This window comes from Dermacentor albipictus, chromosome 6, assembly GCF_038994185.2.
Source record: "Dermacentor albipictus isolate Rhodes 1998 colony chromosome 6, USDA_Dalb.pri_finalv2, whole genome shotgun sequence".
Taxonomy (NCBI): Eukaryota; Metazoa; Arthropoda; class Arachnida; order Ixodida; family Ixodidae; genus Dermacentor; species Dermacentor albipictus.
The window spans coordinates 54,653,147-54,669,579 of NC_091826.1; the positions used below are offsets into that span (position 1 = coordinate 54,653,147).

The window sequence follows — 16,433 nt, forward strand, 5'->3', positions numbered from 1 at the left end:
CGACCATCGTCATCGGATCGGCGTGCCATCGGCAGCGCGGCAGGAAGCGATCGGCTCGTGGCTGTGCCGCAAACCGTGAGCTCGAACGGCCGCTCGACTGTCGGCTCTCCCCATGGGCGGAGGACAGCTCGAAGACGCCGCGGCGAGCAGCCGTCGCCAGCAGCAGCCACCAGCCGGGCCGCCGACGTCGGCAGCAGCGGCTGACGCAGCCCTGACGGCCGACGCGCCGGGCCGCGGAGGCCGGGAGGCCGCCATCAGCCTCGACGGTGACGGCTGCGGCAGTGGCTGGGACGCGCCGCAAGCGACGACCACCACCACCCCCGGCGACGGCAACCACCCGCTGGTCTGGCTGGCCATCCTCAAGGTGGGCCTCATGGCGGACCCGGCCTGGTGCTCGGGCGCCATGCACGAGCGGGCGCGCCGCCTGTGGCTCGCCTTTCACCGGCTGGAACCGCCGGACGGGCAACTCAGACAGGTGAGGAAAAGGCTGGCCCTAGCAATCTGTGCTATACGAGATAAGTTGTAACAGACGACGCCGCTTTGAGCACTCGAATGCAATTCAGAGCTACAACAGAACTCCTGCGGTCCTTGCCGCGCCGTAGCCCGTGCATGTTGTTTGTATGCATGTATGCTTTATTTCCACAAAAACTAAATACAGCTTTGCGGGGGTAAAGTGGGGAAAAAAGCTGCTCGTAGCAGACAGACGAACCCGGGCGCTCTGCATTTGCTTCCTCGTCTTAGAACGCGCCAGCCGGCTAAGTTTGCCGAATTAATGAACCTTTGCTGGTAACGTTTCTATAGTGACGGCCACGTTGGACCTTAAAGCCAGGAAATCGTGCATACGGACAGTATTTTCAGCTTTTCACTGTCCCTGCCGGGAGCGCCTCCTTCGAGCCCTTGCAACAACGAAGCGCTGTGCTTCGTAGACGACACCGTAGCGTGCATCACGGCGTTAAGTAACCACTGCCTAGCTAGCGCGCATCATGTTCGTGCGTCACAACACTACCCGTCCCTCCAGTGCGCGCATCGAGCAAGTTTTCAGCGTCGCTGCTGAAACCCTCAAAAGAAACCGAGGGAAGATGACCGATGAAAACTTAAGACTACGGGAGCGCGGCGCTCGGCGCGCGGCTAGTCATGTGACCAGGTGGCGACCCAGGTGCTGAGAGCGCATGCGCCAAGCTGGCGGCAGCGGCGGCGCCTTGCGCTCGGCTTGGCGAGACACGTGATGCGTTGCCAAGGCTACAGCGCAGCTGCAGTCAAATGAAGGTCAAATACGCGGCGACGGCAAACTCGGCTCGACGAGGTTGGTAAAGCTTTCGCTTTAATAGCAACTTGCCGCAGTTATCCGTATCCGTATTACGCGTAAGATGCTCTAACCACTTCAGCTATCGCGGTGCCGTTTCCCCACGCACTTTCTGGAGTATTTATGTGTTACTGCTAAGACTGAGCCTCGGATTGTTAACCAGCGTCGCTGGTCACAAACCTTGGCGGCGGATGTGGAACATCCTTTCTGCCGCAGCGTCACGAGGGAACTAGTCAATAAACTCACGCATGTTACCAGGAGGCATCAATGTTGTCGAATTCCCGACCCTCGTTATGTAATGAACGAGAAGAAAGAACCGTGACACCGGCTTTTGATCATTTTTTTTTAAAGAAAGAGGACACTGCTGTCACAACACACACATATGCAAGGCGAGGACGCCAAGAGAGCAGCTGTATCCTGTTCCTGGAGATGTAGTTCAAGAACTGCGAGAACATAATCCAGCTACACCAATCTATACAGCTTATTAAAGGTTGGTGAATGCAAGCCGCTATCACTGCCAGCTCTCAGGGATCTTGGATGCAACGTTAGTGTCATGCTCGTGACGACGAACAAGGCGCAGTCAAGTGCAAGGGGGCCATAACGTAAAACTACTCCGAACTGTTTCTTTTCAATTTCTGCAATCAGCTCTCTGCGATTGGTCAAGCATTTTGGGGACCACCCCCACTTCGCGTGTTTGTCACGCGACGTCACGAAAACCGCAAGAATTCCCTTATCCGATATGGCGGGAACGCACTGGCTATGCATAATTAGAGCGAACAAACGGAAAATAATTATATTTCCGGTTCTATGTCTTTTTCGCCTATTGCCCTCCGCGGTATTCGTCATAAGATTTCGGGCAGTGCCCACGTTGCTAGTCTGTCATGCGACGTCACATAACTGCGAAAGATCACCACGTCGCAGTGACGTGTACGCATGAAAGCTGCATTAACATGCCGAACAAAACTGAGTTTTCATTTGAATAGCCGAAGACTGCCCCGTTCCGAAAGGAATGGGCGATTGCTGCTCGCCGATACGACATCGCTCCGCCAACTGTTCTTTGCTAAGGATTCGTTTTAGCGGCATTTTTAACTTTCCGTTGGACGCCGCTGCGATTTTTGACCAGTCCCCGCAAGCTATTGGCAAGGGAAAGCGGACCAATCGCAGACTGGCGCCACCCTCCTCATCCGGTTATCTATATTTTCACTGCTCTTGCTCAGCTCCATCGAAATCCTCTCCACTTATGCGTGTTCCTCGCCTATTGTGATCCAGTCAGATAAAACCTGTCAAGGTAAGAAACGTTAGTCGCTTTGAAAGCAAATAAAAGTATCCTCTCGTAAACGAGGATGCAGAGAAGCAGTCAGGGATCTTTCAATGCTATCGCGTTCCACTCTTAAAGGCGAAGCTTAAACGTCCTTCAAATTTGTTGCCCTGCAGTTTCATCGGAATGAACCCGTCGCAACCGGGAATAGAGCAGCCGCGGAGGCGACATGACGGCTCCTGAGGCAACAAATGGCTAGTCGCGGCGCAAGCGCCATCTCTTTACAGTGAGCGAACGAGCCGCTGAAAAGGGTACTAGAGGTCTTCCTGCTTGATGTCACGGCTCAAATCGCGGAGGTTATGTCAACTGTAGTTTCATCTCAGGAACTAGTTCCACTGCATCGAAAACGCCGTAACGTTTGTTGGCGGTGTCTGTCTGTCTGTCTGTCTGTCTGTCTGTCTGTCTGTCTGTCTGTCTGTCTGTCTGTCTGTCTGTCTGTCTGTCTGTCTGTCTGTCTGTCTGTCTGTCTGTCTGTCTGTCTGTCTGTCTGTCTGTCTGTCTGTCTGTCTGTCTGTCTGTCTGTCTGTCTGTCTGTCTGTCTGTCTGTCTGTCTGTCTGTCTGTCTGTCTGTCTGTCTGTCTGTCTGTCTGTCTGTCTGTCTGTCTGTCTGTCTGTCTGTCTGTCTGTCTGTCTGTCTGTCTGTCTGTCTGTCTGTCTGTCTGTCTGTCTGTCTGTCTGTCTGTCTGTCTGTCTGTCTGTCTGTCTGTCTGTCTGTCTGTCTGTCTGTCTGTCTGTCTGTCTGTCTGTCTGTCTGTCTGTCTGTCTGTCTGTCTGTCTGTCTGTCTGTCTGTCTGTCTGTCTGTCTGTCTGTCTGTCTGTCTGTCTGTCTGTCTGTCTGTCTGTCTGTCTGTCTGTCTGTCTGTCTGTCTGTCTGTCTGTCTGTCTGTCTGTCTGTCTGTCTGTCTGTCTGTCTGTCTGTCTGTCTGTCTGTCTGTCTGTCTGTCTGTCTGTCTGTCTGTCTGTCTGTCTGTCTGTCTGTCTGTCTGTCTGTCTGTCTGTCTGTCTGTCTGTCTGTCTGTCTGTCTGTCTGTCTGTCTGTCTGTCTGTCTGTCTGTCTGTCTGTCTGTCTGTCTGTCTGTCTGTCTGTCTGTCTGTCTGTCTGTCTGTCTGTCTGTCTGTCTGTCTGTCTGTCTGTCTGTCTGTCTGTCTGTCTGTCTGTCTGTCTGTCTGTCTGTCTGTCTGTCTGTCTGTCTGTCTGTCTGTCTGTCTGTCTGTCTGTCTGTCTGTCTGTCTGTCTGTCTGTCTGTCTGTCTGTCTGTCTGTCTGTCTGTCTGTCTGTCTGTCTGTCTGTCTGTCTGTCTGTCTGTCTGTCTGTCTGTCTGTCTGTCTGTCTGTCTGTCTGTCTGTCTGTCTGTCTGTCTGTCTGTCTGTCTGTCTGTCTGTCTGTCTGTCTGTCTGTCTGTCTGTCTGTCTGTCTGTCTGTCTGTCTGTCTGTCTGTCTGTCTGTCTGTCTGTCTGTCTGTGTCGCTCCAAGCATGAATCTTTTCACTGACCCTGTCGTGCAGATGGCGGTAGAGGCGGCGCCTCCATGGGAGCCCCTGGCCGCGACCCTATGGAAGAGCATCACGGCTGTGCGCGACCTGTGGGAACAGCAGCCGCCGGCAACGGCCACGCACACAACGCTTGCGGCGGCCGCGCTGTTTCTCTGGCAGGGCTGCACCCAATGGCCAGCGCACGAGGGCAACCGCCAGAGGGCCAACTGCGGTTGCACCTGCTGTCCCCACCAGGGGCCCTCCTGGTCCGACACCACGCCGCTACGAGCAACGTAAGCGCTCCGTCAGACGTAGCTGCTCAATGTGCTCGGCTGACAGAAAAAACACGCTTGTAATTATCACCGCGGGACACGCCTTAACGTTAGCTGCGCAGCGTCTAGGATGGAGGTGCGTGACTTTGAGCTTTCTCCCATGAGACAGTATTAAGCTTCGGGTGAAAGTTTCTTGTTGAAGGCGTACGGCGAAGAGAGACAGAGACCGAAGAAACGGGAAAGGCAGGGAGGTTAATCAGATGGGAAGATACCTTCCGGTTTGCTACCCTGCGCTGGGCAGAGCGGGGAGGAGGAGATAAGGTTATAGCGAAAATTTTCGTTAAGGCTTGCACGGTTACAAATAGCGCTCGTTGTGCCTTGTTGCATGCATGGACACCGCGACATGTCATTCCTCGCTGTTTTTTCAACACGGGCCGCGGTGAGCGCCATTCAACAAACATGAGGACGAGAAGGGCGACCTCCGGGACAGTCGTTTTTCCTAGGGTGCCGAGTCTTAGTTCAATATGTGCGTTTAGCCGACGTATTCATAAATCTTGTTTTTAATATTACACAGAGGCGTTACCTTATTCGGTGCGAGTATGAGAGCGTTGTGACATTGTGCGAATTGCCAGACGTGAGAAGTTACATCTCTGCTTGAACGTGGTTATGACGTGGTCATGACTAGCGTCCTTGCATATGGCTACATACAAGAACGGTATTCACGACTGTGCAAATAAAGCTGTTTAAAATTAAATCCTCGTAGCGGGTCTTGTGCTGTCTCGCAATGCCTCTTACAATAAAATTCGGGCAAACTCATCTACGATGACTGTCCAAGTGGGTTAACAGCATTCTTTTGAGACGAAAAATTTAAATGATTGGAGATGAAATGAAAACCTTGGAAGGATCTTATTTTTTAGTTGAAGAGCGCCGTGAAGGAGGTTAGGCTCACATTTCTATGCTGCGGCATACCTTCGGGATCGGTCCCCATTTTTAGACCGTGCCGTCTTCGGGATCGGCCCAGAAAGCTGCTACGCCTCCCCTGCAGAGCCGATTGAGTGAGGTGTGACGGTGCGTCCACTTGACGTTGTCGCTTTTGCAGTCAAACGCCCTGCGCGTTGCTCGCGTATCTACAGACTTGGGCCGCGCACGTGGCGTCGGTGCCGTGACAGCACGGCGCCGCCAACGGCGAAAACACGCCTAGAGTTTCAACACGATTGCCACCGCAATAACGTATAGCTACGCGGATCTTGAGCGAAACCGTTGGGTCAACCAGTCAAAGCGTTTCGTTTTCTTAGTTACAACCACATCAAGTCAACGGTAATGAAGTCACAGATACCACTGTGGAAAATTAATTGTTGCTTTTTGATTGACATGTAGAACTAATAGATGAAATGGGGAATGGAAGTGGACGAAAAGACAGATTTTGCCGCCGTGGGGAACCGAACCGAGGACTTCCGCATAGCGCGTGCGGTGTTCAACCATTTCAGCTATGGCAGCAGCTTGGACAGACGGAACATTCCTTTCTCTCAGTTGCAGCCACATCAAGTCAGTAGAAACCAGAAACCACTGCGGGAATTACATTTCTTTAAAATGTAGAAATTATGAAAGGTGGGAATGAAAGTGGACGAAAAAGACAACTTGCCGCCAGTGGGAACCGAACCCAGAACCTCCGGATATCGCGTGCGATGCTAAACCAGTTGAGCTATACAGCGACAGCTGTCTCTACGCCATCCTCCCAGGATATTCGCGTGCCTGGTCATTTGTACGACAAGCCGCCGCTTCTTCCACTGTCATTTCATTTTTTTCTCCCTAAGATCTACGTTTCCAAATGACATAGCTAATTTGCCCTGCCCTTTTCTTGGCTTCGTTGCCCATTGACTTCATATATATGTGCACGTTAGGCATAGCATTTCTTCTCGTCTTTCCAGTGCCAGCGACTACGAGCTCCCTGCAGACAAGGGTACTCGGTGGCAGATGGACTACGACTGGGGACTGGGACAGGCGAAGTTACTCCATGGTACGGCACGCGCGAGCGCGAATGGCTAGTTACGTCGACTGAAGTGGCCTTTTGTAGTGGCCTTCTGAAGTGGCCTTCTGCAGTGGCCTTTTGTAGTGGCCATCTGAAGTGGCCTTCTGTAGTGGCCTTCTGTAGTGGCCTTCTGTAGTGGCCTTCTGCAGTGGCCTTTTGTAGTGGCCATCTGAAGTGGCCTTCTGTAGTGGCCTTCTGTAGTGGCCTTCTGCAGTGGCCTTTTGTAGTGGCCATCTGAAGTGGCCTTCTGTAGTGGCCTTCTGTAGTGGCCTTCTGCAGTGGCCTTTTGTAGTGGCCATCTGAAGTGGCCTTCTGTAGTGGCCTTCTGTAGTGGCCTTCTGTAGTGGCCTTCTGTAGTGGCCTTCTGCAGTGGCCTTTTGTAGTGGCCATCTGAAGTGGCCTTCTGTAGTGGCCTTCTGTAGTGGCCTTCTGTAGTGGCCTTCTGCAGTGGCCTTTTGTAGTGGCCTTCTGAAGTGGCCTTCTGAAGTGGCCTTCTGCAGTGGCCTTTTGTAGTGGCCTTCTGAAGTGGCCTTCTGAAGTGGCCTTCTGCAGTGGCCTTTTGTAGTGGCCATCTGAAGTGGCCTTCTGTAGTGGCCTTCTGTAGTGGCCTTCTGTAGTGGCCTTCTGCAGTGGCCTTTTGTAGTGGCCATCTGAAGTGGCCTTCTGTAGTGGCCTTCTGTAGTGGCCTTCTGTAGTGGCCTTCTGCAGTGGCCTTTTGTAGTGGCCTTCTGAAGTGGCCTTCTGAAGTGGCCTTCTGCAGTGGCCTTTTGTAGTGGCCATCTGAAGTGGCCTTCTGTAGTGGCCTTCTGTAGTGGCCTTCTGCAGTGGCCTTTTGTAGTGGCCATCTGAAGTGGCCTTCTGTAGTGGCCTTCTGCAGTGGCCTTTTGTAGTGGCCTTCTGCAGTGGCCTTATGTAGTGGCCTTCTGTAGTGGCCTTCGGTTTCAGAAGTACCGAAAGTAGGGCGAGTTGGTATGCATTCACATTCATTAAAGATGCAAGCAGCGCAGAAAGACGCAGACAATGGGCAACGAAAACAGACCAGACTATCTCTGCTTTCGGTTTGACATTTACCCCAAACGAAACTTTTTCTACCACCGGTCGCAGGCGTTGTGACGTGAATGCGACAAGCTGAAGCATACCATTACGGTGATAATACACAAGGAAGGCGAATCGCAATAATGCGACAGGAGAGGTCTACTTCGAGAATGGGTTAGCCACATCACGCAGTGCACGTAAACGCTGGCGTATCGCATGGAGGGAGAGAGTGAAAGAAAAACGAGACGGCTACCACCGAGTGCTCCCTTCCGGTCACCAACGAAGCGCAAATCGCGAGAAGCAGCTTCTCCGCTTGTTTCGGACCAAGTGCGACGCGCCACCCGCAGACGCTGTCGCATAAGCGTTAGCGTATCCACCGTGATGCGCTAGGAAATACGACACGCTGCATACCGTCGCATTGATGTAAACGCAGGTACAGTGAGCGACAGATCAATAATGCATCGACAAGTGCTCCTCGAAGGGAACAAACACGTAAAGATAAACCAGCGAATCACCTCAGTATGGGCTCCATCTCTTTGCTTGCAAGCTTTTTCGGGTCTCTTCGATTTGTCATCGCGGACTGCACTGGGCGGACTGCCCGTAGCGCTTCTTTCAGCCAATGAGCGTTGACGGTCGCCTTCGTCTCGTGGCAGCCTCGGACAGTCCGGGGACAACTAATCGAAGAGACCCTCCAATCCGCATGTCCCTGCGTACATACCGTTTCTATCGTGGACATCCTTCTTACATCCTGCTGGCAAGCCTTTTGTTGGTGAGGTTTATTAGTGACACTCAAGTTTGCGAAGAAATTACCGGAGTCACTCAGCCGTCCGCAGTGCATCTCGGTGCTGGTGCACACGGTCACGTGAATAAGTTCTGCCGGCGGGGCTATGCTGCGAACAGGTCAAGGGTCAAGATCCCGTTCGTGCTCCCGAGCGCGGTCTTCACCGGAGCTTTCGGTTGTTCGTGCGTGTAGCGCGTGACTGCCGTACGCTCTTTGTTCCCGAACAACTAAACTGCTCTTAGAGCAGGAAACATTTGTGAGAAGTATTTCTGGAAGCGTAGAGGGACCAAATGCAGGAGCATCACGCTCTTCTAAAAGGCTCTCCAGCACTCCTGTACTGGCACCGGTTATAACGTAACCGAACGCGTCCAACCGATCGAAACTTCTTTCGTTGCAGTTTTTGTTTCGGTTCCGCGAAAACGGTTCAGTTGCGGTTTAACTCCGTCGCCAAATAAATAAAAATAAAAACGGTTTAAACCGGTTCAAGTTCTCTAGCATAACCGAGGAATAATTACAGAAAAACAGCGCAAGTTTGCGAGAAATGTCAACGCCGCTGCTAAACCACACCGAAAGATTACGCTCGTTCTTCAGGCCTGAGCTTCCTTCTGCGAACACGAAGCATTTTGCTGCGGCAGGACTACAGTGAACTAGAATATTCTAGTTCACTGTAGGCAGGACCACCACCAGCCGTAACCTCCGAGATCCGAGCTGCACGCGATCGTGAACGATGATGATGATCGCATGATCGTGCAGGATCACGCAATCGGGTTCCCGCTTTGTCCGCACTCTTCGCGCAGCTGTGTTTATGCAAGGCGCCATCTTCCAAACCACGAAGCACGATCTCCGGGTATGCCACGTGTCGCGCGCCGATACGTATGATCACACATTTATTAAGTGATTACGCGACTACGGTCGGTCTTCTTGCCCTCTTGTAGCGCACAGCGGACTCCATGAACAGACCGCGAACAAACATCGAAACACCACGCATCTCTGGAATGGTGCCTTCCGTAGATGAGGCGGCGACGGTTGCGTAACATTAGCTGAGTCAGTGTGCAGCGCCAAGTCAAGACCACACAGTGGAGAGGAGTCAAAACACAAACTGTATAAACTGTTTTAATATTCCTTCTTCCAAAAGTAAAAAGCACAATAAAATTTCCCCGCCTTGTAACATATTCCGCGATTTCGAAAATTAATTCAGTCATTTGTCATGGCAGCACACGACACCATTTTCGTAGTCCTACATTGTTGAAGCATTGTAAATATTGCACTGTCTTCACAACACGCTTTCTCATTCCTTTTTCCCTGTGCAGTATAAATGTGAACCTTCAGATGTTCCTCATGCTTTAATCTCCACGACGCGAACTCTTTTCACGGTATGTTTACCCGCAAATGTGACCATAAACAAAGGATGTGTGTTGCATAAGCTGCCACATATAGGTTCCTCGTTCATTCTTTTTGTCACCTTCTCACTTATAGTAGTACTACCCAACTCTGCCTGTACCAACCAAACCCATGGCGACCAACGATGTATGTAAATGCTACCGAAACAGCAGTCACGTTAAACTGCTCCACCCGTGCACACTGCTCCGTATTCTGTTCCCTAGGGAAAGCCAGCGAACTCCGCGACAGGTCGACAGGGCGACAGAACTGGACAGGCGACTGTAGCCTGAACAGATGTTGATAGTGCTACAAGTGTCAGTGTGCTGTGCGATGACAGTGTTCGGTGACAGTGACCGATTGTGATTGTGTGTCTATGCTCCTTCCTTTCCTTATCTCTACTTTGTTTCCACTTTACCTCCCCCTCCCCTCTCTCCCCAGCGTAGGGTAGCCAACCGGATTTTTTTTTTTCTCTGGTTAACCTCCCTGCCTTTCCCCTTTCCTCTCTCTCTCTCCGCGACAGGTTGTATCACATCTCTTATACGTTCCTCCCGCGTTTGCGCAGCCGTGTGGGCGACCGGGCCGTGCCCGGCGACCCGCTGCTGCCCGAACCTCGGCAAGCCCTGGCCCTGGGAAGGGGCCGAACTCCTGCTTCCCCTGGTGCTGTCCCACGGCCTGTCCTGGGCCGCCCTGGCGCGTGCCGGAACCGCACCGTGCGCCTGAGCGCTCGCCTCGCGCTCCTCACATGGCCAACCGGAGGCCCCCGTCCACGGGCAGCACCTGCCCGGTCACGTAGCTGCTGCTTGCCAAAAAATGCACCGCACGCGACACCTCCTCGGCACGGCCCGGCCGTTGCAGGGGGATGCGGCCCACCACTGCTTGCAAGTGTTCCGCGCGAGTCATGCCAGTGTCTATGAAACCTGCGAAGCAAGGAAGAAAGAAGAAAAAAAAAAGATTGTCACATGTGTTTTGTTCATTGCAAGTGCATAACAAATGTGAAAGAATATATATATGTAGCAGCGAAAGCCACCTAATCATCTGTGTTGCGTTTCCGCTCATTTCTCTCGACCCATACATATGTAGGAGGTGAAAAAAAGGCCTTGTTCTTGGGCTAGTTGGGCCAGGAGGACACACGCACGCACACATAAGCGCCACTACCTGATTGATTTCAGAGGAGACGGTCGCTGCTGCCGCGCAGAGATGGCGTCGGTAGGCAAAGACATCTGTGTGCGTGCGTGTGTGCCACTGTAGTCTTTGTAGATGTTACTGTCACTCATAAAGAAAAGTCGCAGTTTCGCCCGAAAAACGAAGCATCAATGCCGATAGCAAAGGCAACTACACGACGCAAGGTTTGTAGTTTTATCGGCAGTTTAAACTTCAGTAAGCATTCGCTTACTAATGAAAATTAACAAGCATGGCGGCATGCGCGCATGGACAAACGTGAAGAGATCTTGCTCGAGACAGCGGAGGATCGCTGTCGCAACGCTCACGTGACGAGAAGCGCGGCCATGGAGGAGTGAACGCTTGGTGCTGCCTCTCGTTTCAACGCGTCTGCGGAACCAGAGGTCACGCGACCTCCAGCAGCAGGGTGCGCGGGCAGACGGCGCACGTGAAGCCCCCATCTCGGCTCGCCCGATTTTGGCGCCCGCCAGAAATTTCCTCCAAGATGGGTGCGCACAAGCCGCGCGTGCACTCAGCCGCGCGGACAGCCATGCGCAGCCACGGTCGGGCTCGAAAAGAGGACGCGCACTCACCTGCCCCCCCGTACGGCGCGCTCACATGCTCCTTCCTCCTCACCCAGCTTGCGCTTGCTTGATCATGAAACCTTCAACATTGGGCGCGCAGGAAGACGGCACGCATCAAGGTACCAGTATTCTCGGCTCACAGCGCGGGGAGCGTTATCGCACTTGGACTTGATACGGACATCACTTGCGACGACGGCGAAAAGTCGTTTGGAGTGTCCCTATGAATTCTGTGGCAATAAAACTTTTACATTTACGCGTAGCGACACAAGAGTCTCCAATGAAACGTGCGCTGGCTCACGCTACTAAGCTGGTTCTTGCTGCCAAACTATTCCTGTTGCTGCTATTATAGAGCTGCGCCACCAGGAAGCGAAGCAGGGCACTACACCATGTTGAGGCATGATAACGTGTCTTTGCCTCTGGTATATTCAAGTGCTAACACGCACACTTTTTGTGCCGCGTTTATCGAGCTCTCCTGCTATGCACACGCCACAGCGCGACCGTGTTGATGAAACGATTCAGCCGCAGATACTTTTTTTCTTTCTTGACTGTTCATTGTGTGATAAAAACTGATTTTCCTGTACGAGTTCACTTCAATGTGTGCATCTCTGTATTTACGACATATACCTGCTTTTGCTTGCTGTACCATGTCTTGCTGGAAAGTTATTCATAAAATTTGGAGGACGCTTAAGCTTCGCCTTTAAGAGCGGAACGCAATAGCGTTCAAAGACCCCTTTGCTTTTCATGCTTCCCAGCAACTGCAGCTTATATAACCGTAACGTTTACCAGGAAACGCTGGCTGCGAACGCTATTCACGAAGGCGAGCTTTCTGGTAGAAACGCGGCCTCTCGTGTGAATAAATCTCCTATTATTGCTTCGAACTTTTAATATTTCAGTCTGAGAAGAGCTAACATAAAGAACGTGCGCTGTCGGAGTTTTTCCCCATTACATTGTTTTTGGGCTACCGTTCTCAAAATTCCGTGGAATAACTTTGTACAGAATGAAAGATAAGGTGCGAGCAACATTGGTGGTAGAAGAAGAGTGGTTGGGTATGCGTAGTTCGGAATTTGATTCGAAAATGTGAGACTTATGTACATGAAAAGCACGAAAGGAAGACGCGACACACACAGGTGCAAACTTGCAGCAATCTTTATTTAGAGCAAAGGACCCACACATATATGCAACTTTTTCGCATACATCATCGCAGCCTCAACGATGTCATACCAACAAGCCCAAATCACTGATTCGAAAACGTTTTATGCGAAGCATATTACGAGGGCTCAACCCAGCTCCTCAGGCGCGGCGGTGACCATGAAATCACGTGACACCGTGACGTCACGACAGAGAAGTGGCTTTGGCTCAACTCTTGCAAGACGGGCTGGGTGGGAATCGAACCAGGGTCTCCGGAGTGTGGGACGGAGACGCTACCACTGAGCCACGAGTACAACGCTTCAAAGCGGTACAAAAGCGCCTCTAGTGAATGCGGTGTTGCCTTAGAAACGCGCTGTTTCTAAGGCGTGCGTCTCTTGCTCAGGCGCACATTTCGTTGCCGCGCCGAACGCTGCTTTGCTCGACGCTCACCGCGTCCAATGCGGGGCGCGTAGTCGCTGCCCTGTAGCCCATTGTCTTACACCCCTTGGCGGGTCGACGGGAACGCTGTCGCGTTCCACTCTTGAAGGCGAAGAAGTAATGCATGAGTTGTTTCTTCGTCTAGCCGAACCAAATATAGCCAAGCAACAGCAGTTCACCAGGCTAAACAGTGGTTCAACAACTAAAATAAAGGCTAGTATGCTTCGCATCCTGGGCTTAACCTTACCTAAGCCACAGCCATTTTTTTTGTCGAGGCAACGACCGTCTCTGGACGCCGACGCGGGACACAATCGCCGGATTTTCTGCGACACAGGCCCCTTGAAGGGGCCCTCACCAGGTCTGGCGATTTTGAGCTGACAAACACAGAGCATACAATGCGCGCCAACGATCGTGTTTACAAAGAATTGCATCGCTACACGCCGCGGAAATGTCTGACATTTCAATCCGAACTCCGTTTTCCCGTTCCCTCGCGGCGACGGCGCTCCAAGCCGGACGGTGACGTACTCGGGTCCGCAGTGTGACGTCACTCGTGGTGACACGTGACTTCGAGAATTATTCAAGGCAACATCTGTTATTTGTGTGATCTGTTGCTTGAATTCACGAATGGAAGTTTAGAGAAACAATAAAACACACAAACGGAATATCTGGGTGTTTTGTTTTACTTCGCACCGAAGCAAGATACATGTACTTCTGCTTCGTCTGCTTGTTCGCACGGTCGTGCACTCACGTACGCATGTACCGAAACTATGCCATTTTCTACCGTGTTCCAGCGCGTGATCATGCTCTGCAATCAGCTTGTTCTGCCTCAGTATTCATGTAACACTGAATTATACCGCTATGTGTCCTTGTGCACAGCGCGCAAAATCGTGCGCTGCGCCAAACCAGACAATCACAACAGCTCGTGCGCATCGCCGCAAAAAAAAAAAAAGAAAAAAATTACCGACGATTACGTTACTTCCTAATGCGAAATTTGAGCGCAGCAAATAAGCTGTTTCACCTTTTCGATAGATTTTGCATGCATGAAGAACACAGTCTGAATTGACACAAGTCCGAGTTGGGAAACGCACACCGGAGATTCTCACGGCACGTATCCGGAAGCGGTTTCACGTCATTTTGGAACCAGAGCCGATCACACACTGAACACACACTTCCAAACGGATTGTCTGTAAACTGTCGCCGGAAAGCATTTGTTGCACCCTGACTGTTTGCGAGCCTTTGTTTGCGTTTGGCCTCGGCCTCGGCCGCGCGAACGGTAGAGTCTTCTCTGCGGCGGCGATGAGCTTCTGCTTCAGCCTCGCTTACTGCTGGTTGCTCTCGACGGCGGCGATGAGCCTCCGCTTCGGCGGCGCGAACGGCAGGGTCTTCTCGGCGGCGGCGCTTAGCCTCTGCTTCGGCGACGCGTACTCCTGGATCATCTCGACGGCGGCGACGGTAAGCTTCTGCTTCGGCGGCACGCACCTCTGGATTCTGACGGCGACGGCGCTGGGCCTCTGCTCTGGCAGCTCGTTTAGCAGCAGCAGCAGCAGCAGCAGCAGCAGCAGCAGCAGCAGACGGAGGACTTCCATCGGTCGTCTCGCTCATGGCTCAGAAAGAACTGGCAGATAATTTCGCAGTGGCGAACGGCAGCGGCAATTTCGGCTCGGGCGGTGCACATATACAGATCCGCCGCCACCGATCTGGCTCTCTGATTGCCACCGCACAGGGGTTGCATTGGAGGAGGGGCGAAGAAAGGAATTAAGTTCGAGCCGGCGCTTTGACAACCGGAGACTCGCAGGAAGAGGGGGGAGGGGGGCGGCGTGTACACCCAGCGGCAAACGATGGGGGCAGAAGCGCGCGCAGCAAGCGGACAACACGATAAAGGGAGGAGGGAAGAGATAGCAGCGACTGACTGATGCCGCTGACGCCGATAGTGAGTCAACCCCAGCTGCGGAGTTGGTTTCAGGGACAACGCCGCCGATGCCGACACAAACAATATGATACCCTCGCTTCCGCAGCGCTAAGAACCAGGTCTAGCCGTGGGAAGGTGGTCACGTATTCGTCGACGTGCCGGGGCCTACGTGAAATAATCGGCGCGTCGGCAACTGAAGAGCACCCTATCCGCCACACAAGAACAGGGGGGGGGGGGGACCCTTTCCTCCTCTTTCTGCGTGGCGGCGACGGTGTTCTATGCAGTCACGTTATCTTGACTCTCTAGCGGCGTCAGCGGCATCCAGCGGTATCAGTCGGTCGCTGCTAGCGCTGGGGGGATGAAAGGGGGGCGGAGCTGGTTACGAGGCCGACGACAACGCCGACGACGACGCGAAACCCAGGAACGGACGCCAAAGAGCTGCGCTCTAAAAGAAATGAAGGCGGGGCCCGTGATGAATGCGTCACGCGATCCTCGAAGTTTGGTATGGGAGAACGCAGGGAAGGAATTTCGCTAGCGGCGGCTAAACGGGGCGAGTGGAGAGAGTGTCTCGCTATGCAGTGGAAATCTCCTGAAATCATGGGTTCGCGGCACTGAAATATTTCTGTCTTGGCTATTCATGAGCCGATCTGAAAAAAAAATTTCCGGCAGAACGCTTCCTAGAAGACACGTAACAACTTTCAGCGTATAACTAAAATTTCCTAGGGGGCCTGGTGAGGGGCCCTTTAACGCCTTCGCGTTAAAACTTCGAGGACGCTTAAGCGTTGCCTTTAAGAGTGAAACCTGATGGCATTCAAAGATCCCCGACTGCTTCTCACGCTCCCCGGCAACTGCAGCTTATGTAACCGTAAGACTTGTCGGGAAACGCTGGCGGCGAACGCTATGCACGAAGGCGAGCTTTCTGGTAGAAACGCGGCCTCTTGCATGGGCCTATCCCGGAGGTAGAACACAGCAGCGCCTCCCCCCCCCCCCCAAAAAAAAGGAATCACAAAATTTTTCAGGTTTCTGTTACCGTTTCACACTTGTAATATTTAGGTCTGAGAAGATTTAACATAAAAGGCATATGTTGTCGGTGTTTTGTTTCATGACATTTGTTTATGGACTGTCATTCTCAAAAATCCGAGGAATAACTTTGTCAAGAATGTAAGACACGGTATGACCAACTTTAGTGATAGAATGGCGTGGCACTGTAGCCCATAAATTTTTAAATATATGTTAAATATATATACATAAATATATGTTATATATTAAAGTGTGGGATATACAGTCGACCAAAAAAGTTTACGGACCACGAGATCTCAGAAAGTTCTAAATATACGAGTAGCCTTTAAAAGCAGCCAGTAAAACCGGGCATCCGAATGTTGTTCGCACATACCACTAAAGGATGAAAATGGGAACACCAGGCTGCGTTTTGAGGCTGAGGAGATATTCAGCTTTTTGTCAAATGTCATGGTCCGTAAACTTTTTTGGTCGACTGTACATATACCTAAATATATGCGGATATTTTAGCTCATAGACAACTCCGCCGACATCGACAATGGATTTTCTGCAACACTGGGCCTTTACGCTATCGCGTTAAAATGCAAGAATGCCATTACTATTATTGCA

At 52.1% G+C, this 16,433-nt stretch overlaps 2 protein-coding genes across 4 annotated transcripts in view; one reads left to right on the forward strand and one right to left on the reverse strand.

Annotated features, from left to right (window-relative positions):
* On the forward strand, positions 1 to 10,621 carry LOC135907795 (uncharacterized). The gene is made up of 4 exons (XM_065439537.2): positions 1 to 475; positions 4,127 to 4,386; positions 6,294 to 6,382; positions 10,153 to 10,621. Exons 1-4 carry the CDS (start codon positions 113 to 115, stop codon positions 10,308 to 10,310), a joined length of 870 nt encoding a protein of 289 aa, XP_065295609.1. The 5' UTR covers positions 1 to 112; the 3' UTR covers positions 10,311 to 10,621.
* The window catches only part of LOC135907796 (carbonyl reductase family member 4-like), a 24,315-nt gene continuing 17,187 nt past the window's right edge, over positions 9,306 to 16,433 (reverse strand). For all 3 annotated transcript variants that reach the window (XM_065439538.1, XM_065439539.1, XM_065439541.1), the window contains exon 5: positions 9,306 to 10,507. In XM_065439538.1, the coding sequence (XP_065295610.1) occupies positions 10,329 to 10,507 (179 nt within the window). In that variant the 3' untranslated portion in view covers positions 9,306 to 10,328. The remainder of the gene's footprint in view (positions 10,508 to 16,433) is intronic.

What these genes read in the sequence shown, in the direction of transcription:
- LOC135907795 (XM_065439537.2), top strand. Translation starts at nt 113, where the DNA reads ATGGGCGGAGGACAGCTCGAAGACGCCGCGGCGAGCAGCCGTCGCCAG. An exon ending in CGGACGGGCAACTCAGACAG is followed by an intron (nt 476 to 4,126) that starts GTGAGGAAAAGG and finishes CCTGTCGTGCAG; the next exon opens with ATGGCGGTAGAGGCGGCGCC. An exon ending in ACCACGCCGCTACGAGCAAC is followed by an intron (nt 4,387 to 6,293) that starts GTAAGCGCTCCG and finishes TCGTCTTTCCAG; the next exon opens with TGCCAGCGACTACGAGCTCC.